The following is a 23,923-nucleotide window of genomic DNA, read 5'->3' as shown; positions in this document are numbered from 1 at the left end:
ACTTCTGGTGAAAGAAGGGTTTAGTACTCTTAAAACTAAACTCTGACTGATTTGGAATTTGAAACATTATTGTCTTTTGGAAGCAGTCAACTGTAGCATGATATGCTGCTAACCAATCCATCCCTAAGATTAGATCAAAGTCCTTCATCTCTAAGACTAATAAGTCTGCTTTCATCTCCCTATCCTCAATACTTAGTACACAATCTTTGCAAATTGAATTAACCAAGATCACCTCTCCACTTGGTGTACAGACACAGAGATTATTTTCTAAAGGTGTAGGAGACATCTCTTTAGTCTTCTTAATAAAACTAGTTGCTATAAAAGAGTGGGTAGCTCCAGGATCAAATAGAGCATAGACATTGTTGGATGCAATTTTAATCATACCTGTCAGATATTCATTTATCATTCAGGACTATATGTCCTTATATATCTAAGCATATAATAATTCATGATATATATATAAAAGAACTTTTAGGAGATCGATTCAGTACCTGTCACCACTGAGTTAGAAGCATTAGCATCCTGTTGTGTAAGTGCATAGACTCGTCCTTGGATCTTTGATTTTTGTTGTCCCGCATCTTGTCTTTGTACATCTTGGGGTGCTTGATTTGCGGGGGTATTCTGATAATTTTGAGGCATCTGCTGTCTCTGTGATTCTCCTCCACTGCGGCATACAACTGCTTTGTGGCCATCTCGTCCATATTTGTAACATTGTCTCCCAGGCCATGTGCAATCTCGTTTAAGATGAGGTCCTCCACATCTATAACATATAATGCTCCCCTGAGATTGAGTTTTACTTTCAACGGCAGTCTGGCTTGGTTTTGGGGTCTTTGGTTTGAAGGCTCTGCTACTTTGACTTTGAGAATCAATTGCTCGATCCCTTTTCTTTATACTTTTCTCTCTTGCTGCTTGAGCATCATTGAGTCCTTTTTCTATTATTAAGTATTTGTTTACGATTTTTTTATAAGTGGGCAGCTCAAAAACAGTCACCAGTTGTTGGATTCTCTCCCTTAACCCGTTCTCAAATTTTCTGGCTCGAACATTTTCCTCAGCTATCAATGCAGGGGCATATCTCGATAATTCTTCAAATTTGGCTGCATATTGAGCAACTGTCATGTGACCCTGCACCAGACGATCGAACTCTCGAAATTTTTAGAGTCAGATACTCTGGAAAAAATACTTCTCATAGAAAACCTTTCTAAATTCTTCCCATGTAAAAGGTACATCATTTGGCCCTAACTTTCCAATTTTCATCTCTCACCAATCGGCTGCCTCACCTTGTAACATAAACGTGGCAAAAGTGACCTTGTCTTCCGCAGGACATCTCAAAGCATGAAAAACTTTCTCTATTGCTTTTAGCCAGCTTTCAGCTTCCATAGGATCTGAGGTCCTTGAGAATGCCGGTGGTGCATATTTTTTGAAGTCTAATAAATTGATCTGACGTTCATACTGATTTTCAGCTCTTTGTTGCTGCTGGGACTGTCGCTCCTGAAATATTTATTGTATGATCTGTTGTTGTTGTCCCTGTTGCACCTCCAATATCCTCCTCATATCTTCCCTTGCAGCCACTTGTTGTTGAACCAGTACTTGCATTAACTGAGCTGCAGTAATTTGTTCCCCAGGTTGAATTTCAGATTCTCCTGGAGTTTCTTCCCCGGGAGTGACCTCTGCAGACTCAGTAGGATGTTCTTGTTGTGGTGCTTCATCATCCAATGAGGGTGGAGCATTTTCTTGTGGTGTAGCTGGCTCCCAAGCATTAGAGCCATCCGCAAAACGAGTAGGTCTCCGATTTTGCCCACGCTCAGTCCCTCTTACCATGTCAACCTACACAGTTTCACTTTAGTCAAGAATTTAAGAATAATATTTCACATTAGTCAATTTTTATCTAAAAGTCTACCCATATACTCTCTCTCTGAAATGAACCTCAAGATTCCTAACCTAGGCTCTGATACCACTCTGTCACGCCCCAAACCCAGCACCTGAGTTGGGCACGAGACACGGCCACACAACCCTAGAGCAATGCCCTGAGGATCATGTAAGGCCTAAAATTTAACACTTCAAAATTTTAAATAACCAATTAAATACCAAATCAATCAACCGATGTCACAGCTTCAAATCGAATGTAAACTTGTTTAATACAATTATTCAAATGTTTATTGGCATCAGAGAATTTAAACTAACTAAATTACTAAAGGCTTCAGTTCTCATTTGCTCTCGTCCAAACCATCCAACTAAGCATCCTGTGAGTCTGAAAAAAAATAAAAAGAAAATATGAGCTTCTCCAGCTCAGTAAGAATCACTGCACATGTACATCAAGCCAGTAAATAAAATTAATATTTCTAAAACCAATGCAATTGAGAAATCTCCTAGGTATACAATAACTGGAATAATGTCACAAATATGCATATGTATCATCATACATCATCAGGTGAAATCTTCATTTATTGTTGAATTTCATATTAAATGTTGTATCTTCTCATATTTTCGGTCGGTCAATGTTTTATCCCTTTTTGGCTTTGGACTAACCCAGACCATACCTCAATCTCTTTTCAATCTAATTATTCTTTCATAAAAGCCTTTCAAGGCTGTCCCAGGATGAGCTCCTGGCCGGCTGTCCCACGTACGAAAGCCCGTAAGAGGCTGTCCCAGGCATAAGCTCCTGGTGGGCTGTCCCAGGCATAAGCTCCTGACCAGCTGATTCATATGTCGAGGTTAGTCCAAAACAAACCCTTTTTCCTTTAATTCTTGATTTTATCGAATTATTTCAAATTACAGAATGATGAAATTGATAAATCATATCCACAAGACTCATACCATCAAACATAAAAATCTTTTCATAACATACTTATATTTTAAAAGAAATATTCATATAAGCCATATCTCAATGTCTCGAGCATAGAAAAAAAACTCATCGATTATAATTTCGATATTGCAAATTCAACATATAAGACTAACAAATAAATAACATATATTTAGCGATGATCATGTACAGGATTCTTACCTCGATAAATGAGAATTCAAATTCACAACCTTATAGTCAGAAAATCAAACCCTACTCGTTGTCCCCCTGGTCGTTGGACTGTTCTCCTATCAAACAAAAATAAATTAATTTAACCAAATAAATTTTCTATATATATTGAGGTTTATCTGACTCATACCTATGTTTCTCTTTTTTTTTTTATTTATATATATATATGTATATATATATAATTATATTATATATATATATTTAATTTTTATTTATTATTTTTTTTTTTATTTAGAGAAGAGAGAAGAATTTCTTCTCCTCTTCCTCACGCTCGAAACAGGGAACCCGAGCCCCCTGACCGAATGCCTCCCTTTAACCCGACCGGATGAGCACCTCCGGCCACCTTCCCCGACAGCGTCCCGACGACAGCGATGCTACCCTGTCGGCGACAGTGCCACCCTCCTTGTTGCCAGCGGCAGAGAAGAAAAAAAAATCACACAAACAGGGTATCCCTGTTTGAGCCCGAACCGGCACCTCGCCGGCTTTCAAATACACCGGTGATCGGAGAATAAAAAAAAAAGAAGAGGAATACCTTGTTCCGCCGTCCAAAAAAAGCTCCGACGACCCCCCTTTCTTCCGATCAACCACCCACGGTAACCTTTGAGAAAATCTCTCAAATTCCTCGATTTTCTTCGAAATTTTTGTTGTAAATTCCTAAGAGAGGACGGGGGATCTTTATAGTGGAGATTTCCTACCCTAGCCGGACTCTTTGAATCCGATTTTGCCGGAAACGGGAAGGAAGAAAACCCCGGCTAGGAGTCTTCCTCCTCCTCTGTTTTTTTTTTTTTTTTTTTTTTTTTTTGTTGTTGGGCCGTCTGGGCTACAGGCCCAAGTAACTGGGCTGCTACAATACCACAAATATATCATGCCAGCTTATAACAAATATCACCTCCCACAATTTCTTTTTTTTCTAAAAATTATTTTCCAAAAATCATAAGTTTCGGTAGCCTTAACTCTGCTTGCGACTGTACCAAGGTAAACAGTTTTAATGACATGATCCGATGTCATTCATCATCTCTTCGAGGAAAATGACATGGAACTTGGTGATATCTCAGGATGACTTTAAATTCAAATGAAAGTAAAAATAAGGAAGACTTTAATTGTTTTAAAGAGAACACTTGGAATTCTTTCGAAAAGGAAAAGGAAAACACTAGTTTCCAATAAGAAAATGCCATTATATTTACAGCACTGCAATCCCAACCGTTTGTATGCTAAAACAAGAAATTATTAAGGATTAATACATTACATAGAATAAACCAATGATATAGGATAATGATGACCAATCTCAATTTGAGGTCTCATATTACTCAAGATTTTCAGATATTTCCTCCTCAGTACAAGCCTACATGACTTGATGAGAAGAATATTAGCGAGTTTTTCAGAAGACAAGCTGACACAACAATCTGCTCTCTTTTTTCTGAAAGTAGATACAACAAACTGCTCTCAAAATGAAGACGTGGAGGCTTTGTGGAGAGTTTAAGCCCACCATGGATTTTCCCCTGTTCTGAAATCAGGTTCAACCCACGGTACAAATACAACTTTCCCGTCATCAATGTCCACATGAACCAAAGCTAGGGACTGTTTCAACCAAAATCAAACTCAGTACATGGCAAAATAGATCATCAAATGCATCTTCGATAACAGAAAGGCGAAAGGCATGGAGATGGAACAAAAATGACAGCAAAGTAGTTGACAAGCTCATCCTCAAAAAGGATTTGTGAGTGCAGATTTGATCAGTCAAATATTGTTATTCCTTGAAATACCGAGTCTTTGTTAAGATCCCTCTGATTGTTTATTATCAAACGAATTACTTGCTAAGTTGAATGATATAGGTTACATGATGATTTGACAAACTGAGAAATCATAAACAAATGACAGGATTGTCAAAAAACTGAAGAAACTGATGGCCTTACCAATGGTGCAGGTCCTCTTACAACCGTGCCTTGGTTGTTGTACTGGGATCCATGGCAAGGGCAAATAAACTTGTTCTCAGCTGCATTCCATGGAACAACACAACCAAGGTGGGTGCAGACAGCATTTAGGCCATAGGTTGCAAGAGTTTTGTCATTCTCCACAACAAGATAGGTAGGATCACCCTGCAGAATTGAAGATGGGTCAAATGGTATATTTGAAAACTCTCATTGAAAAAGAATATCTTGGCCTGGTCAAAGTTTCTTTACCTTCAGACGTTAGAAGCATATAACAATTTAACACCAAAAATTTTCAATTTATTTTACAGAGTAAATGATATGTGAAAGACCAATTATGAAATTCATGCCAAAGCTACAATCCTCAAAAGCTAACGAAAGCACTGCAGGGAAGGAAGAAAACTACAATCTAAAATCTAATGTAGAATATGAAAAAGGACGTAGTGACATGGGGTTGTGGTCATGAAATTAAACATCTATAGCTAATTCTAAAAAAGAAAAAAAAAAAAAGTATTCCAGCAAGCATAGTCTGTTCTGGGAGATGTCTTCGTATTTATTTGTTCTTCAATATCGCAAGCGATACCAAGTTTCTTGGCTGATTCAGATCAAAAGCAGGACAACACTTTCTGTATTAAATGAAAAGCAGTATAAAACAATGGGGTATTTCTGGGAAAAGCGCAAGAGATGATAAATTAGAAGCGAAAGACATAAGAAATGAAAACAACACTTATTTCATGGAAATATATATATATATATATATATAAGAGATCATCATTATGGTAGTATAGTTACTATGGCAACTTATAGCATCAGAAAATTCTTCTCACATGAAATAGATGGAGAAAAAAATACCCCACCTTTAACCCTTGGGTAAGTGTTCGATCACCGGGACCGTGAGTTTTAAGCCATGCGTCTGCAATAACATCGTTTCCAAGAGCGTCTTTTGCAACGATTCCACCACCTCCTCCTCCCGAACTGTAGAAAATGTCATAATCCATAAAAGTGTATTCAAATTATGCAATTACAATCAGTGAGCAAAGAAATAAAAACACAGAAAAAAAATGTAGAAAATGAAGATAAAATGGCATCTACAATGGTCATTCCATTCAAATTTGATACATGAATACAAATAATTATAGTGGGATGTATAATTCATGACAAATTTGAAGTACTGGTAACGAAGTAAAAAGCGAAACATTTAGCAGGATATATAAATACCAACTGAGGAAGAGCCAGATATCACATAAGCCCTTATAATTGTAGACAATAAGTAAAGCAGAACAGAAGGCTCTCACCCAGGGGGAACAAAGAAGGCGGCATAGGGGACCAACATGCCCACAGTAGGCAGCGACACAGCTCCCAGCAAAAGAAGGTTCATCAGCTGCCGCTTGCCCATGTCTGGCACTCTGTCTGCAGAAATGCTCGTCGCCTGGCAAGTGATCCTCCCAATCTTCCCCCTCCCCAAGCACAGCCCTTTCGCAGGCTTGCATAGAAGGGCTTGGGATGGTGAAAAGGCCCCATTTTTACCAGAGCAAAGCTGCTACAAAGGAAAAAGAAGAAGAATATATAACTGTTCGAGCATATAATGTTGTAAACTAGCTCTTTGATACTGTCTTTGCCTCCATAAAGAACTGGACGATGGTTCAAAGATTCAATTTTTCGAAGAACAGAACAGCTAAACAGAAAGAAGGACGGAACAAGTTTTAGAAATAAATGGGCATAGTGAAGCAGAGTATAGAAATCGGAACATGACTGGATGAGGGCAATGACGCAGAGCGTAGAATTCCGTCCAAGAATTGGGTTAGGTTCTCTTATTTTTTTGGGGGGATCAGATTGTTACCTGAGAAGGGGTGGCAGCAGTTGAGAGAGTGGTGCAAGCCATGGGAATGGATGGAGCTTCTTCTCCACAGGTTTGGAGATGAGCTTCTTTAGATTTCTTTTTACTTATAGGAGAAATGAGAGATGAGAGCCGAGCGAGACCATAGGATGGCGTCTGCTGGTCGATAGGAAACGATTGGTCTCACCGTGGCCACATGTTTGGGCTTGTATCCGAATTCTGACCCAACGTAAAGAGTGATATTATGTGTCATACATTTATATCAAATATATTAAAATATTTAAAAATTTAAAAATAAATTATAAAAATATTTTTTCAACTTTAATTTAATTTTTTTTATATTTTTTATATTTTAAAAATATTAAATTAATTTTTTTAATTATTGATGTATTTCATCGTAGTCCAGTCGTTCATTTTATCAATAAAAGATGTTAGATTTCTTTCTCAATGAACGAAAATATTTTTTATTTATGGATGGACTTGGAGGAGGAAGAAAATGAGAAGAAAAAGTAAATGAAAAAGAAGGGAAGAAGGAGAGAATGGTCCCGATAAGGAATGGATAGAGGAGAAGAAGAAAGATAAGAAGGAGAAAAAGATGGAAAGGAAGAAGAGGAAAAAAATGGATTATCAGCAGAAAGAGGTAAAGATAGAAGGGGCCGTCGCGAAAGAGATGCTTATGGGTAGTTTGGAGGAAAAAAAAGATGAGGAGATGAAATGGATAAAGAAGAGAAATGAGTGAGAAGAAAGGGGAGGAGAAGGATTTTTTTGTCGGTAAGAAGGGACGGATTTAGAAAGGGCCATCTCAAAGAATAGGACTTATGGGTTGGTTTGAAAGAGAAAGAGAATGAAAAAGAAGGAAAAGAGAGGAGAGAAGCCGCTGGCAAAGAATAGGGTGAAGGAGGAGAAAAAGGAGGAGAAGAGAATGGAGAAGAAAAAGATGAAGAAGACAAAAATGGATGAAAGTAGAGAAGGCCGCCATAAGAGAGATAGTTTATGGGTGGCTTGGAGAACAAGGATGAGAAAGAGAAGTGCATGGGAAGGAATGGGAGGAGAAAGGGAGGAGGAGAATAGGTGAAAAAGTAGAGAAAAAAGGGAAGGAGGAAAATGGGTGAAAAAAAAGGAGAGGAGGAGAAAGGAGGTAGGAGAGGAGGAAGAGGTGTGAAAGAAGATGATGAGAAAGAAGAGAAGGAGGAAGAAAGACGCCGATCATGGAAAAGAGGATCAATTGGTGATGAAAGAGGAAGGGGAAGGAAGGAGATAAATATTTTTATAATTTAAAAAAAATTTATTAACAGAGATAAATAGCTGGACCATATTGAAACATATCAATAACTAGAAGGGCCAGTTTGATGTTTTTTAAGATATATGGGATGTAAGTGAAATTGAGCTAAAATTGAGGGGATATTTTTATAATTTATCTAAAATTTAATTTTTTTTCTTATCAAAAATAAAAAAATAAAAAAAAATAAAATTTATATGCATTACTTAAACAGCCATGAATAATCCAGGAGGAAGTCGTAGATTTTATGCATAGTTGAATAATTCTTGATTAATTAGTAAGGAGCTGGATAGCTGCTTGTGGCGGCTAGAGTGCTCTTTTTAGGTCATCAAGCTCAAAGATCAAGAGGCCAAAAAGGAACTGCCACTATGTATTTGACCGAGCCTGATAGGCTGTGGTGGCGTAGGCGGCATGCTAATATTGCGCGAGGCACTTGCACCATCAGTTAGAATCATGCAGGTCTTCAGCTAAGGAAGAAAATAAAGAACGGTATGATATTTGAGTATTGTCATTATGCATTGAGGTGGCTGGCATGGAATGTATATAAAGTCAAATGTAATGATTATAGGCTCAGTCACTGATTAGAGTGGAGTGAAGCTTATACTGAACGTTGAGAAACAGCTGAAACAATGAAAAAATTTGTGCAATGGGGAGGAGAATGAGAGTGATAATAAAACATGGTAAACACATAATTTGGTAGTGCTTTCGTCCAGAATGAATTAGTTCTCACCGAAAAAATTTGTAAAGCACCATGGTTTTCAGTTTTTTCTCGAGGGCCATATGATGGAAATTACGAAAAATCAATGCTAAATGGTTTTGTTTGAACATAACTTACCTTCTTCTATAATTTATCCCAGAATTCCAAGTACATGATAATGACCTTGAGAGCTAATTTTCATTAATGTGAAATAAATAGACACATTATAGACAACAAAAAAATAAAGCCAAATGATATCATTAATCATAGCCATAATCATAACCAAAAGGGCTTATTCCAATAATTTCAAGTCAGCTTCATGTAATCGATGTTTTTTTATCAAAAGGGTTACGGACATCAACAAATTCATTCCCTACAATTTGCATAGGTTTCTCTCTGTCAAAGCTTCTGGCACAAATTCAAACCCTCATTTGGCCATGTATTCAATCTCGATCAAATAATGATTTTGATCCTGATAGCAATTTGCTTAAGACCTGCTTAACCGGAACAAATCTTGCAATTCACCATACGCTTCCACAAGTGCAAAATCACATAGGGAGTCTGTATCAATCTTAAAGCATACAAATTAATGCAAAACCATGATGGCATAAAACATAAACAAAACAAAAAAATAAAAATTTGGCTAATTTATTAAGCATCACATTACAATTTAACAATACACTAAAATCATCAGATTTCTAGACCATGATTCAAAATGCAAAAGTGAAACTACAGTCAGAACTATCTAAAATTTGCTAGAGCCTATCTTAATGAATTCAAAAAGATATACTCCCAAAATAAAAAATAAACTCAGTAAGAATGCAAAGTACAGTATAGGAAGCTAAGAACACCAGTGAACTCCACAATTCAGTAGCTATAACCATCCTCAACCCCGTAGATTTTTATATCTGCATATAATGAATCAGGGTAGTGTTCTAGCAAGCCTCTGCCTTCTTGTTTAGGAGTGCACTCCCCTCAATAATGGGCACTCCTTTCTTAGCTGTGATTAAAAAATACTGATAGAATGCAGTAAATTGCCCCAAATACACTTATTTTCTACAATTAATGGTAACCTAAATGTTAGTGCATCATTGATTTTCATCAGTTTTAGTCTAGAAGATGGAGAATAAATCAAGCACAGTAACAGCAGCTTGACTAGAATGGCCGAACGACATTGTTCAATCTACAAATATCATTAACCAAGGAAGCAGAGGGATGAAAAATACAAAAAAGATCAGGCACCAGCCAAGAGTATTGATTTTCAGATGTCCAGAAGACAACATGAAACACCAACATCCTTTTATGTAACAATAAACTGATGAAATCACTAACCACAAAAGAAGAGGAATAATGCATATTATGAACATTTATAGTTACTATGTGTCATCAATTAAGGTTTTACATTAAAAGTTGGGAAGAAAAATATGAAGAGGTGAGAAGGGAAAAAACTGAATAGCTAGGTGTGGCTTAGAGATTTTTATGAGGTAATTGATTTGAGTACTCCTAATCCTCATGGTACTGAAGGTCCAACATACCTTGTGATCACTTGATATCAGATGATGAGTTCTGGAGATAATGTCATCTCATAATTCCAACCACTCAGCTCAGGAGGAATGCAGGATATAGGCAAGTATAAGAGCAGCTACTTCAGCAATGGATCATTCAGAGCCTTTGAGAACATCTTATAGCTTTTTGCAGAGACATAAGTTACATGAAAGAGGACTTTGAATATTAACCCCAAACTATGTGGTCGAAGGCCCGGAACCCTTCCCTGTCATCCATTGCCACAATAGTTCACTGTGTGCAGTGCTTGCTTGTTCACATTTCTCATTACTCTTGCGGTATAGAATTTTTACACACTGAATTGTTCATAGCCATGGATTTTGGCATTTCCAGATGAGAGAACTCCCAGCATATGAAAAGTCAACTTCTCTAATGGGCAAAAGTCATATAATGTCCCAATGTGGTATGACAAAATCAACTCTTGTATCCACACTGACAATCATTCCACTTCGCTTACAGATTCTCCCGACAGACAATTTGAAGCCAAACTTTTTTTCCACCAAGACAAAATCATATTGGTTCACCAACATGGAAGCCACACAGACCTTTGTCTGTTCCAACCCAGCTACGACCAGTATCTTTAGAGACCCCCTTCTCTTTCATCAACTCCCTTACTTGGCACACACCCTCCCATTTCCCAGCAGCTGCAAATGTGTTGGAGAGAGCAACATAAGCTCCTGGTCTGCCATCTTTGCTCAACTCAAACACCTCTTTTGCTGCAATATCTGCCATGTCCAAATCGCCATGAAGCCTAGATGCTCCAAGCAATGCTGCCCACACATCAGAACTTGGCCTCTCAGGAATCCTCTTAATAAAGCTGTATGCTTCATGCAGATTCCCACTGCGGCCCAATAGATCTACCATGCAAGCGTAGTGCTCCATCCTTGGCATAAGTGAATAGTCCCTCTCCATGCTCTCGAAAATCTCTTGGCCACTTGATACTAACCCTGCATGCCCACAAGCTGACAAAGCACTCAAGAATGTAGCATAATTGGGTTTAACACTAAGAGTTCTCCTCATCTCATTGAAAAGTTCAAGGGCTTTGCATGGAATACCATTCTTCCCATAGCCATCAATCATTGAAGTCCAAGAGAATACATTCTTCTCAGGCATGTGATCAAAGACATTCCTTGCATCCTCAATTCTACCACATTTAGAGTACATGTCTATAAGCGCACTCCCAGACTTAACATGAGAAAAAAGATCAATCTTGATGGTTTGGCAATGCACCTGTCGTCCAAACTCCAATGCTGACAAGAGAGAGCAAGCTCCAATTATGCTCACAAAAGTGGAAATCGTTGGCTGAAAACTCAATTGTTGCATTGTCTTATAAACTTCAAGCGAATTTTCAGCAGTATCCATAGTTTTGCTGTAACCCTCAATCATAGCATTGAACACCACAGTGTCCTTCTCTCTCAAGCTGTCAAAAATATCTTCTGCTTCTCTAAAAGAACCTTTGTTCATGTACCCAACAATCAATGCAGTGGAACACACAAGATTCCTTTCCGACAATTCATCAAAAACAACCCTCGCATAACCAACCTTCCCATTCTTCACATATGAGTCGATCAGAGCAGCTATGAGGACATCATCTGACTCGCATATCAATTTGATAATATGAGTATGGACCTGCCTCACAAGATTTAGCGAAACCAAGGTCGCTGAGAGTTTCAGAACCATCGACAAGGTGAAACCATCTGGCTTTCCACCAGAGAAGGCGAGCTTTCTAACAAGCTTAAGTGATTCCTTGGCAAGACCTCCTTTGAAGTACCCAGCGATGATGAAGTTATAAGCCGAGAGAGTTGGTGCCGGCATTCCATCGAACACATTGCGTGCGTGGGCCAATGAACCGCATTTCATGTGGAGGATGAGGAGCTTGATGGATACATTGGTGTTGTGTCGGAGCCCGGCTTTGAGGATTTGAGCATGGATGGTTCGGCCATGGGAGGGGGAACTGGAATTAATGTAGTGCTGAAGAATTGAAGCAAGGAAGGTAGAGTTCTGGAGGGAAATGGGATGGTGGATTTGTTTTTGTGGGAAGGGGGAGGAGTTGCTTCCAATTAGGGAGGAGAGCGGCCTTACCAAGAGCCGGCCATTTTTCATCGTTGGGTGGTGCCAATTTTTTTTTATGACCGTTAACCGAATCAGGTAGTGGAAATTTTTAAGCGAAGGTGATGCAGAGGTCCAGTCACGTGCACGTCGACCGCTGCTGTTGTGACCGTATATGAGTGAGAGGGTGTGAATTAAAGATTACCACAAATAGATAACTAAAGGATTGCAACTCTTCAAAAATCACCATAAAAACTTCCCAAATCAAGAAATTTGGAGTTAAAATATCCTGTTTCATAAAATAAATTATAGGGTTTACTGTATGATTATATCTACCAGTTTTTTCAAGTTGCAAAAAATGTCCACATAAAATTTAGAATCTTAAGATTTAAATAGTTTTGGAATTGGTGGAGATTTTCCTACACTTTTGAAAAAATAGAGTTAGATAATGTAAAAATTGTTTAGTTTATAAGAAAAGCAAATTTATGAGTAGATATCCAACTTAGAGTCTAATTAAATGATTGGATACAAAATAGTATAAGATTCATGGATTGGACTAATATAGTCATTAAAATCTAACTAGATTGGATCTATATTCATAAATGTCCGGAATATCTTTTGAGTGAATTCGTCCAAGAACAATACAAAGAAAAAAAAGATCATAACTGGTTGCATAGGCCACCCCATGAATTTCATAAGATTTTGGGCTCAATCATCCAAATAGATTCTTAATTATGACCTATTAACTTAATTAGATATAACAATCATTTTTAATCAACCATATATACTTTATTTTTGAAATGTTGTTATTATCTTGGTTATGTGCTTATTGATTGTTTCCTTCTCTTCTCATTTTTCTTTGGGTGCTTCTATTCTCCATACCCAAGTCCTATCCTCGGCGAAACGAGTGCTAGATCTTCGCTATCATTCTTCTGAAAACTCTTAGCCTATCAACTGATATCTCTTTGCATCAGCTCATCAATTCATACACAGGTTTGACCCTTAAGAGAAGAACGTTTGCGTAGCCTTAATTAGAAAATGTTCAATATCCGCTTTTGAAGAAAAGAAAAGTTGGACCAAGTCCAACCAATTCATTAAGAAATTTTGATGCTTTCTTACCGTGGGACTAACTAGCTTCGTTACAACCGGTGATGCATGCGACATAAATCACCCTGTAGTATCATGCATGTTAATATGTAGATGATGGAACATAGACCTTTTTCTTTTTGTTATGGGCACTGTGGCAGTTTCTAGGCACAAGCCCAACCCAAGATCCCCCAGTATGTTATTTATTATTATTATTATTTTTACATATCACTGAGGTCTTTAATCAGCTCAAAGGATGGGCGGTAACTATTTGCATGGAAAACGTACGGATTGAATAGTCATTGTTCAGACCATTTCCCATTCACATTGAAACCACAAAAGAAATGGATTACTGGGGAAACTTAAGACACCACGAGAGGCCAGTTGCGGTGAACCAAAACTAGGGCCCACTTACAACAGCCCAGCCCGTGTACTCTACGTAATGCGTAAACTTACTGACTACGAAAGCGGTGACCCACAACAAATTATAACCCTATGGCCCTGCCTTGAAACCACCTCCTTGGAAAGCCAGATAGCCATCTCTCTCTCTCGCTCTCTCTGGGGTCCATGTGATGGTGGAGAGCCCAGACGTAGGTGCAGTATGATAATTATGCTCACTGCATGGGGGAAAGGCATGAGAGCATCATGCGCTCGCATGCAGTCATATGGCAACACAATAAACTAACTCAACAGAGAAACTTCCTACTGTTTTTAATAATGGCACCACCACCGTATCATTTCGAGCGTGCAGACCCCTGCCTTTTGACTGCCAAATTTTGCCCTGCCAAAGCCCCTGCTAAAGCCGCCTGAAGAGGAATTAAATAACCACACAGTGACACCCATGACAAAGCAAGGAAAAGCAAAAGCTCCTCCCCTTCCCCTCCCAATGAGTGGAGATGGAATGTTCTCCCTTGCCCATTTGCCTTCAGGGCACATTAGCTTTAGTCTTTCTCTTGCTTCTATGCAGCAGAGAATCCACAAAAGAGACGTTCCAGAGGAACGAGTTGAGGTGGTAGAGCATATAAAGAGATGTTTGGCTCTACTTTGTTGCATGTGTCTCATTCCTTAAAGGAGCACTAAAGAAACTATAGTGCTAAAGCAAATGCTCTCCCATGTTAGTTCTTGCCGAAATTAGCTGGCAATTCGGAAGGAAGTGATGTGCTGCAGTGGGATCACTATGAGTAAAGAAGCTAATCATATACAAAAGCAGGGGGAGGCAATTTTGTTTATTAGCCAAGTAAACAATACTGGTTAATGTATGTGCACAACAACTAGTTGGACTGATTCCTTCAGGATGGAAAGCAAATGCTGCATTAGAAATTTTGAAATTGTTCGGAGGACATCATGCTTGTATTTTGTGTTCCAACCATTACAAAATATACTGTCATAGCATGTGATCAGCTCAATGTAAATTAGTCAGAGAGCTTGAAGATGTTTATCAAAAAATTAGAAGATACGATTTAAGTTGAACAGCATAATTAGTACATGTGAAAATAAAATAGTGGCAGTGATGAACATGCAAATGATTGGTGGACTCTTTATGGTTTGCTTCATATTTATCTTTGCATTTGCTCGAGATGATGAAAAGATAAGGACAACTTGGGGCTGATTAAGGGACAAAAGGAAAGGAGGAAACTTTTAGAAGGTTCCCTGGGGTCTTCTGTGCCTGCCCTTGCCACAACCGCAATTGCGAGAATTCCTCATGGGACACCCAGAGGAGTCACCATTCTAGAGAACCGTTATCATCTTATCTTTAGTACTCTACATGTAAATTAGTTTGTACATGTGTAGCATATACAAAAGTGTGCAAGACATCAGCGAGTAGACCGGCTTCAATGTTTCCAAGCTACAAGAGTTTTCAGATAGTCCCACCAGGCACCAGATATTTGCGAAGTACTTGTTTATATTTAATTAAATATATAAAGTGGTAAATTCTAGCCATCAAAGCCAAGCTAACCGACCTAATGTGGATCCTGTCTCAAGATGAACACTTGCAAGACAAACCATTCGGGAATCCCTCCTAATGTCTCTCTCAGGACTCCTTTTTTATTTAATAAGACGGAGCAGTTCATACAAAATGGGTATGAACATAATCCAAAATATCATAAAGAAGGATGTCATGAAACGGCATCGTAAAAAGAGATACATCCATTCATCTATCTTCATCAGAATAATCAACAACAAAACTGACGATCCAATCGACAGAGGAGTTTACCTCCCGATAGACATGTCTAGTACTATCTACAGATGCGCACTCCACTAATAGACTCTAGATGTCCTGCACCAGCAGGTTGGAGGCAGCAACCCCCTCTCGAATCTGAATCCAACTGACCACCATAGTCGAGTCTCCTCCACCACCAACCAATCAACTCCGAGCACCAAACATGTGAAGGAGATGCCCTCCCAAGTAGCTCATGTCTCCGCACTGCGGATAAAAATCATCAAGACTCTTCAAGTCATAACTCTTGATGATCGACCAAGAATAAGTGGTATATCCGAGCAGATATAGGCAAGGAACCATGCCTACAGCTCTAGGACCGGGCATTGTTCCTTATTTGGGATGCATTTATAAAAAGAAAGTGGTATTTTTCCACTTTAAAGAAGGCAGGAACAAAGGGATATAGCTCATTATTAGTTGGAAGAACTAATGAAGTAAGATATGTTATGAATTTTTAATTTTAAAAACTTGATAACTAAATGGCAGGGAATGCGGCCGTGGTCGCATGACAAGCTTATCCCATGTCCATGATAACTTTTTCCACGAGTCATAGAGGTATGTATGGAGGATGAGCTTCACTTCAACTGGTATGTTTTTGGAGTGAGATGGCGGAGGTCAAGTCCCTTGCATGCAAGAGCTCTTTTTTTGGCTAAGGACCGAACAACTTCTACGTAGATCAAGATGTGGCATCCGTTTATTCCCCACAATCACCTTGGCCTCTCCCTTCCTGCACCTTTTCAAGCCCCTAACATGGTCTTCCACAAGCCTTTCAATACTAGAGAGAGTGTCTCATAATTTCCCAAGCTTTTTCCTGTTAACTCTGTCATTTAGCTTATATCCCTTCTGTTCCCTCCCCCTCTGGTGGCAAAAAATAATCCAACGTACATGTGTTTGGTTAGAACCATATAGATAGCTTCCCAAAAAAAAGAGCATGGGGTATTTGCCCCATGGTTTTATCCTCCCATTTACCACCACGAGCCAAGGGCCTGTTAATGGATCCAGCCACCTTTCCCTGTGCTAAAGGCTCAGAGGACACGACAAAGTAGCTGGCAACTGGCACAATAGATCAAACCTTTCCATCCCCATTCATGAGCTACTCTCACATGGTGGGAAGTGGGGAATGGGCAATAGAGCTTTAGGAATGAAGTGGGATCTGTTGGGGTAGGTGTTAAGCTGATCACATCGAAGGCTGACCTCATTAGAAGATCGAAATTATCAGAAAACCAACCTCATCGGATGATCGACCTCATCAGAAGGTCGAGATCATCAGAAAGCCGATCTCATCAGAAGGCCAAGCTCGTCATAAGTCCGATCTTAACATCACCTGGACATATGGCATTGGTCTATGACCGACCTGCCCCAAAACTGCTAGCTCATTCAGCCAACTTCTGGGTCTCCTTTCTCCAATCCACGCCGAGCCCAGTCTCGACTTTAGGTTCTTATCCTCCAGCCAACTATGGTCCCCACTTGTGAGCAGAGATCCCAAGGCACGGGCATCGGCCAAGTAGGTGAACCTCAAGCGTGGCTGCCACACTAATCCGTCGGTCACATCAAGTCACATCATCCCTAAGAAGCCCATGCCGCTCTCAATGTCCTATCAGATGGCTCTTGCCTCTAACCATAATGGCTCCTCATGCGCTATGAAATGATAATACTCAAAAAAGTCAAAAGGCCAGGCACGACGCCGCTCAGAGACATAATTAAGGATAAAAAGATCTTTTAAGATCTCCCTCTTCTCCTTAAGGCTCCAACCTTATTTATATAAAGAGGTAAATAAGGACCCTCCAAGTAGGCCTCCTCTTTTTCTCATAAATACTCACTTTTTTCACCTACTACGAAAAATCTGACTTGAGCGTCTGAGAGTCCTCGTCGGAATCAACTCCGACAGAAATTTTTCTTGCAGGTTCAGCCATCGTCGATGCACTGGATGTTGCCCCACTCTAGCACCTCCGGCCTGGGATGGGTTTTATCCGCAACAGATTGGTGCATCAGGTAGGAGGCCTTGCCCACTTTTGAGAAAGAGTGAACAACCTCTTGTCGTGCTCCCATGAAGAGCGTCCTTGAGGCATTCTAACCCAAGGAACGCTCACAGACAGCAGCTTTAGTCGAAGATTATACTCCGTGTTAGCTACCAGAGGCATCCCTACAACCCTCTTTGTCGGTTCTCAGAAGAAATAAAGTTGTAAAACTAAGCGTGGCTTTCGAGGACGTTCAATATGGGGCAGAAAATCCCTAACGGGACAAGTCGAGATAGTATGGCGAGAGCGGATAGGGATGGCCTCTCCCTGACGCTCTATTCATGGCTTCCTCCTTTGATGACGACACCGAGTGGCTGACCTTTATTCAGCTAATCCTTCATCAGGCATTCTTTTAGCCTCATGGCCAACTCGCAATTAGCCAACTACTGCTTTCTGAGTGTCACAATCTAAAATCAATAGCCCGCTCAATGATAGTTGGTGCACGACAATCCCACCCTCGATAATTCGATGCACCACCGAGTCCAGCCGCCACGGTGCCAGACAGAAATCCATACCAATGAGGGGTATGTAATCTGGATCGGAAGAGAAAACAAGCTTCAAAAGATCTGCATAAAACTTTCGAGATAAAAGGCTCGTAAGCCCTCACCCATCATCTCGCTTTTTTTTCTTTTAGTAGGACTGCAGGCTCTTGAGTGCCCAGATCAACACCAATCCATCAAAATGATCCGAAACTAGATTGAGCCCGAATCGAAGCCAAAAATGAGACCGTAATGGAGATCAAACTGAGGTCGCTGATTCTCCAAAGTTGATCTCCAAAGTTCAACTCCTTAAAGCCAAGCTTTCGAAGGCTAAAGTGAAACAAACTGGCTAAAACAAGATCATACAACTCTAATATTCCTTACTTTAAAGCTTAGTTTAACTTGAGAGTCGGAAGGCCCAGCTAGAGCCGATCCGACAAATTCTTTCATTCTGTGTATGTAGGCCAGCGATGAAAATCTCACTCTTCAGTGAGGGGCTGAAGCCTTCGGCGACTAAGAAGTGGGGGATAATCGATTCGGACCTTTGAAGGTTGAACTCTACTTTTCAGTGAGTCAATGCCTATGAAGATCTTACTCGTCCGGAATGTGAAGGCCCTGCTTTTTAGCGGAGGGTCTGAAGACTTCAGTCTTCAGTGAGGAGCAAAAATGTTCGATCAGATCTGAGATGCAATAGCAAAAAATTTCGACGAGATCCGAGATCACCTCGACAAGATCCGAGATGCAACAGCAAAAATCTTCGATCAGATCTGAGATCACCTCGACCAGATCTGAGGTGCAACAGTAAAAAACCTCGATAAAATCCGAGGTCACCTCGACGAGATCCAAGGTATGGCAACAATAAAATCCTCGATGAGAACCGAGGTCACCTCGACAAAATTTGAGGTGCAGCACAGACAAAAGGCTCAATGAGATATGAGGTCATCTCAACAAGATTTATGATTCGAAAAGCTCCTCCAAATGACAAATCGATCATGATTTATGATTCAAAAAGCTTCTCCAAATGATGAATCGATCATGATCTATGATTCAAAAAGCTGCTCCAAACAATGAATCGACCATAATTTATGATTCGAAAAGCTCCTCCAAACGATGAATTGATCATAATCTATGATTTAAAAAGCTCCTCCAAATGATGACATCATTTTCTTCGAGAAAAAACTTCGACAAGACTGACAAAGTCGAGGAGAAAATCCGAAGAAAATCTGAGAAAAAAATCCGAGGAGGAAATCCGACGAAGTTCACCTCATCAGAAAGTGCCTCCAAACGATGAATCGACCATGATCTCGACAGGACTGACACTCTGAAGGGCAGGCAACTCAGAAAACTCCTCCGACTCAAAAATTTATTGAGCAACTTGGTCACTTGACATCCGGCCAAATAATTACCTCGTTGGCTAGTACCCGATGAAATGTTATTTAGCTGATACCCATTTAATGGAGCTGTAAGGTCTGACAACCGCAAGCATGCCTGAAACGGCTCAACAGCCACAGGCGTATAAGCTACGGTTCGTACACAAGACCCAGACGAACAAAGTTGTGGTTAGTCGACTTGTCCCCGATTGACCAAGGATCAATTGATCCGAAATAAAATAGAGATATGACTATGCTCCGATTAGATGACTATGCTTCAAATTCGATAGACTTGCTCTATGAAATGATAAAGTGGCTAATCATCGAAGAAATAACTTGGATCTATACAGCGACTAACTCATTTCATCCGATTAAAGTTACATAATCGAACTTAGGCGTTGGGAGCAAATATTGGGATAGATCCTCATCGCTAAGCCGAGCTCATCGGAAGATCGAGGTCATCAGAAAGTCGACCTCATCGGAAGACCGACCTCATTGGAAGGCCAAGATCGTCAGAAAATCGATCTCATCAGAAGGTCGAGCTCATCATAAGTCCAATCTCAACATCACCTAGACACATGGCATTGGCCCATGACCGACTTGCTCCAAAACTACTAGCTCATTCGGTCGACTTTTGAATCTCCTTCCTCCAATCTCATCAGAAAGTCCAATCTCATCATTGGAAGGCCAAGGTCGTTAGAAAGTTGATCTCATCAGAAGGTCGAGCTCGTCATAAGTCCAATCTCAATATTACCTAGACACATGGCATTGGCCTATGATTGACTTGCTCCAAAACTACTAGCTCATTTAGTCGACTTCTGGATCCCCTTCCTCCAGTCCACGTCGGGCCTAGTCTCAACTTCGGATTCTTATCCTCCTGCCGACCACGGTCCCCGCTTGTGAGCTAGGATTCCAAGATACGGACATCGACCAAGCAAGTGAACCTCAAACATGGCTGCCATGCTAATCTAACAGATCACATCAAGTCACATCATCTCTGAAAAGTCCACACCGCTCTCAGGATCCTGTCAGATGGTGGCCCCCACGTGCTATGAAATGACAATACTCAAAAAAGTTAAAAGGCTAGATGCAGCACTGCTCAGAGACATAGTTAAGGGCAAAAAGGCCTTTTAAAGCATCCCTCTTCTCCTCAAGGCTCCAACCTCACCTATATAAAAAGGTAAACAAGGACTCTCCAGATAGGCCTCCTCTCTCTCATAAACACTCACTCTTTTCCATCTGCTGTAAAAAATTTGACTTGAGTTTCGAAGGATTTCTATCAGAGCCAACTCCAACAGGAGCTTTTTTTGCAGATCTGATCGCCACCGACGCACTGAACATCGTCTGGCTCCAATATCTCCAGTCCGGGATGGATTTTAGCTGTAGCAAGATCAACTGGTTTAAATGAGGGAAACAACAAACCCCAGAGGGTTGTGACCTTGCCTCCTTGGTCTTGCGTAAATTGATATTTGATTTCACACCACTTTCTTTAGTGCAAGGTTTCCATTATCATGCAATTCCGCAAAGTGAAAACAAGAGAATATCTGTGGACCAACAAAAAAAAAAAAGAAAAGAAAAAAAAAGAAAAGAAAAGAAGAAGGAGAAGACAATATCTCACAATTTTTTAAAGTATGCTTCTTTACTTTCTCTAAAGTTCACTCTGATGACAAGAGAAAGAAAGAAAAATGAACATAATAAGAGTAAAAATCATAATAGTATTTCAAACAAAGTTTGCTGAACCGATATCACCAGCCGTTTCGATCGGCCGACGGTATGATTCGGTATGGTTTCATACCATACCGAACCGACGATTTGAATCGGAAAAAAAGAGAGAGAAATAGAGAGAAATAGAGAGAGAGAAAGAGGAAGAAAAAAAAGAGGAAGAAGAAGGAGCCGATGAGGCTGTCGGACGGCCTCTGACTGGCCGCCATGGCCGTCGGAGGGTGCCGTCCATGCGCGCGGCGCCGCAGGCATGAAACAGAGGCATCGCCTCTGTTTAGCAATTTTTTTAAAAAAATATGATTTTAAGTGAAGTCGGCAAACGATTTGCCAGCTTCACGATTTTTATTTTTTTAAAAAAAAAATTCTTAAGTCGGCAACCCAGTTGCCGACTTCATAAGTTTAAAACAAAAAAAAAATCAAAACAGACGTCGTCTGTTTCGAAAAAAAAGAAGGGGACGGAGCCACGGAGGGGCTCCGCCCGCTCGACCGCCCTCAGACCGTCGGTGTCGGCTCGCCGGCCATCGGGAGCCTCACAACAGAGGCACCGTCTGTCCGGTTAGTTCTCCGCCCCTCCTCCGAGTGCTATCTCTCTCTTTTTTGCTCTCTTGAAAGTCTTATCGGACGATACGGGGCTCAGAAGCCCTCCAACGGCCGCAGCCGGCCACCGTCGGCCTCCGACGGCTCTCACCTCCCTCCCTTCCCTCCTCTCTCTCTCTCTTTCTCATTTTTCGTTCTTTATTCTTCGGTACCGTCGGTGTACCGATTTTACCGATCGAATCGTATCGGTTCTCTGCCGGTCCGGTATGAGATGGGGTGTACCGACCAGTTCGATATGGTATGGCAAACCTTGATTTCAAATGAAGCATCTAAATTTCATATTAATATAGATTCAGTATTGTCGAGACACAATCATACCAGATTATATTATTTAGATTTTTTTGTTTTGCTTGCTTAGCACACCACCGGCTTCATGAGGTACGTATTCAGAAGGACCATTCTTGCTGCATCTACCTCATCTATTTGAGGATGTAGCTTCATATTTTGTTGACCAGTAAGTCTAAATAGTGAAAAGAAAAATGAAATTTTGAGGAAATAATTGATCTATCCTCCCTACCTAAATCAAGAAAATTAGGATGCATTTGATTCATGGCCAAAATTGAAATAGAAAATGAAATCAGAATGACTGAAATGGGAATTGGAATAGCCATATTCTCCATTGTATTTGGTTTGTAATTGGAACCGAAATGAGATTTGAATCTTGAGAAAAGTGAAGACTAGGACATTCTCATTCTCCTTTATAATCAGAATGGGAATGAGATTTTTCTTAACCCACTAGAAAGAGAGCCACTCATTCAGATTCCCATCGAACACCCTATAACCAAACATACCCTTAGCAAGTGTTTGGTTCATGACTAGAATGGGAGTCACCTATTCTCATTCTCAATCCAAATCTTATTTTCTCCTAACCAAATACACCCATAAAGAAGTGGCCATCATCTCCAAATATTTATTTTGATAAGCTAGAATGAGATTTGAATACTAGATGAAAGTAGAGACTTGGGCATCTTATTCTTTTTTATAATCGGAATAGGAATGAGACTCCTCTTAACCCAATAGCTAAAAAGAGAGCTACTTATTTATATTCGCATTCTATAATCAACTCTCCACAAACATGCCCTCAAGAAAGTGGCCATCATCTTCCAAATATTTATTTAATGAGCTGGCATATGTAAAAGGTTTAGGACATGTTTGATCATTGCCAATTTAAAAGGCTAAATAACCATAGTTGCAATCGATTAACATCAACCCTAGCTACAATGCAAGCGAAAATTAAATGGCACTAATTGATGGATTTACATTAACTCTAACCACAAGCGAAGTGAAAATTAAGTGCCTCTAACTATTTTTAACCACCAATATTTGACTTAATACTATTCTTTACCTTCAATTGCATTGTTGCATGTGGGTATTCTTTTTTTTGTGGGGGTTGGGGGGCACGGGCAAATAGTAGAGCAGAAGCTATATCAAAGAGAATAGTTAATCACCACTGATGTGGTATTCCAGCAAAATGGACTTTTGTTTCTATTAGGAATGTACATTGCCTATATCAGGAATATACAGAATATTAGGAATATACATTATCTAGAATATTTTTTATTTCTTTCCTTGGAGCCGATCTCTTTATTCGCCCTTTCTATCATGAGCTTAACAGCGAGAGCCGCGGCTTCAGGTTGAGAAGTTCGAACAGCGGCGACTTCCTTCTGCTTTTCACCTCGAATCAATAAGGCATATGCCTTATTAACTGTTGGTAATGGCTCCATGGACAGCAGCTGATCTCGCAACGTGTCGTAGGAGTCCTTGAGACCAAAAAGAAACTGATGTAGTCTCTCTTCTTCATCTCTATATATGGATATACATATCATAGTGAAATATAATGAAGTGATCTTCTCCACTTATTTTTTTTTTATGTTTCTCCTCCTTTTTCTGCATCTCTCGAGCTTTTCTTTTACATGGTATCAGAGCAGGGTCGTCATTGATCCAAGTCTTTTCCTTGATTAAGCGCTTACAGCAAGTTGTTGCTGAAGCGTCCTCTTGCACGTAGCTGGAGGCAAATAGTTGCTACATCTTGTCCTCATCAACATGTCCGAT

At 40.0% G+C, this 23,923-nt stretch overlaps 2 protein-coding genes across 4 annotated transcripts; both read right to left on the bottom strand.

Moving 5' to 3' along the window:
- Positions 1-2,077: 2,077 nt before the first annotated feature.
- LOC105049872 (cytochrome b6-f complex iron-sulfur subunit, chloroplastic) lies at positions 2,078-6,953 on the bottom strand. Of its 2 annotated transcripts, none has more exons than XM_073252382.1 (5): positions 6,797-6,953; positions 6,252-6,496; positions 5,814-5,931; positions 4,942-5,124; positions 2,078-2,248 (listed from the first exon to the last, which is right to left on the bottom strand). In XM_073252382.1, the coding sequence occupies exons 1-5, from the start codon at positions 6,836-6,838 to the stop codon at positions 2,198-2,200; spliced, it is 639 nt and encodes a 212-aa protein (XP_073108483.1). In that variant the 5' UTR covers positions 6,839-6,953; the 3' UTR covers positions 2,078-2,197. The 2 variants fall into 2 exon arrangements, with proteins under 2 accessions (XP_073108483.1, XP_029122573.1); XM_029266740.2 differs by lacking the exon at positions 2,078-2,248 and adding an exon at positions 4,294-4,606 and having other exon boundaries at positions 6,797-6,952.
- A 1,955-nt stretch (positions 6,954-8,908) lies between these two features.
- LOC105049864 (pentatricopeptide repeat-containing protein At1g28690, mitochondrial) lies at positions 8,909-12,545 on the bottom strand. 2 transcript variants are annotated; one of them, XR_012138877.1, is made up of 2 exons: positions 10,305-12,545; positions 8,909-9,330 (listed from the first exon to the last, which is right to left on the bottom strand). XR_012138877.1 is itself a non-coding variant. In XM_073252381.1 (1 exon), the coding sequence occupies exon 1, from the start codon at positions 12,433-12,435 to the stop codon at positions 10,843-10,845; it is 1,593 nt and encodes a 530-aa protein (XP_073108482.1). In that variant the 5' UTR covers positions 12,436-12,545; the 3' UTR covers positions 9,387-10,842. The 2 variants fall into 2 exon arrangements, 1 of the variants encoding a protein (XP_073108482.1); XM_073252381.1 differs by lacking the exon at positions 8,909-9,330 and having other exon boundaries at positions 9,387-12,545.
- Positions 12,546-23,923: the final 11,378 nt, after the last annotated feature.

Source organism: Elaeis guineensis, chromosome 2, assembly GCF_000442705.2.
Source record: "Elaeis guineensis isolate ETL-2024a chromosome 2, EG11, whole genome shotgun sequence".
NCBI classification, from domain to species: Eukaryota; Viridiplantae; Streptophyta; class Magnoliopsida; order Arecales; family Arecaceae; genus Elaeis; species Elaeis guineensis.
The sequence above is the reverse complement of the archived record's forward strand: the minus strand, read 5'-3'. Positions and strand labels throughout refer to the sequence as shown.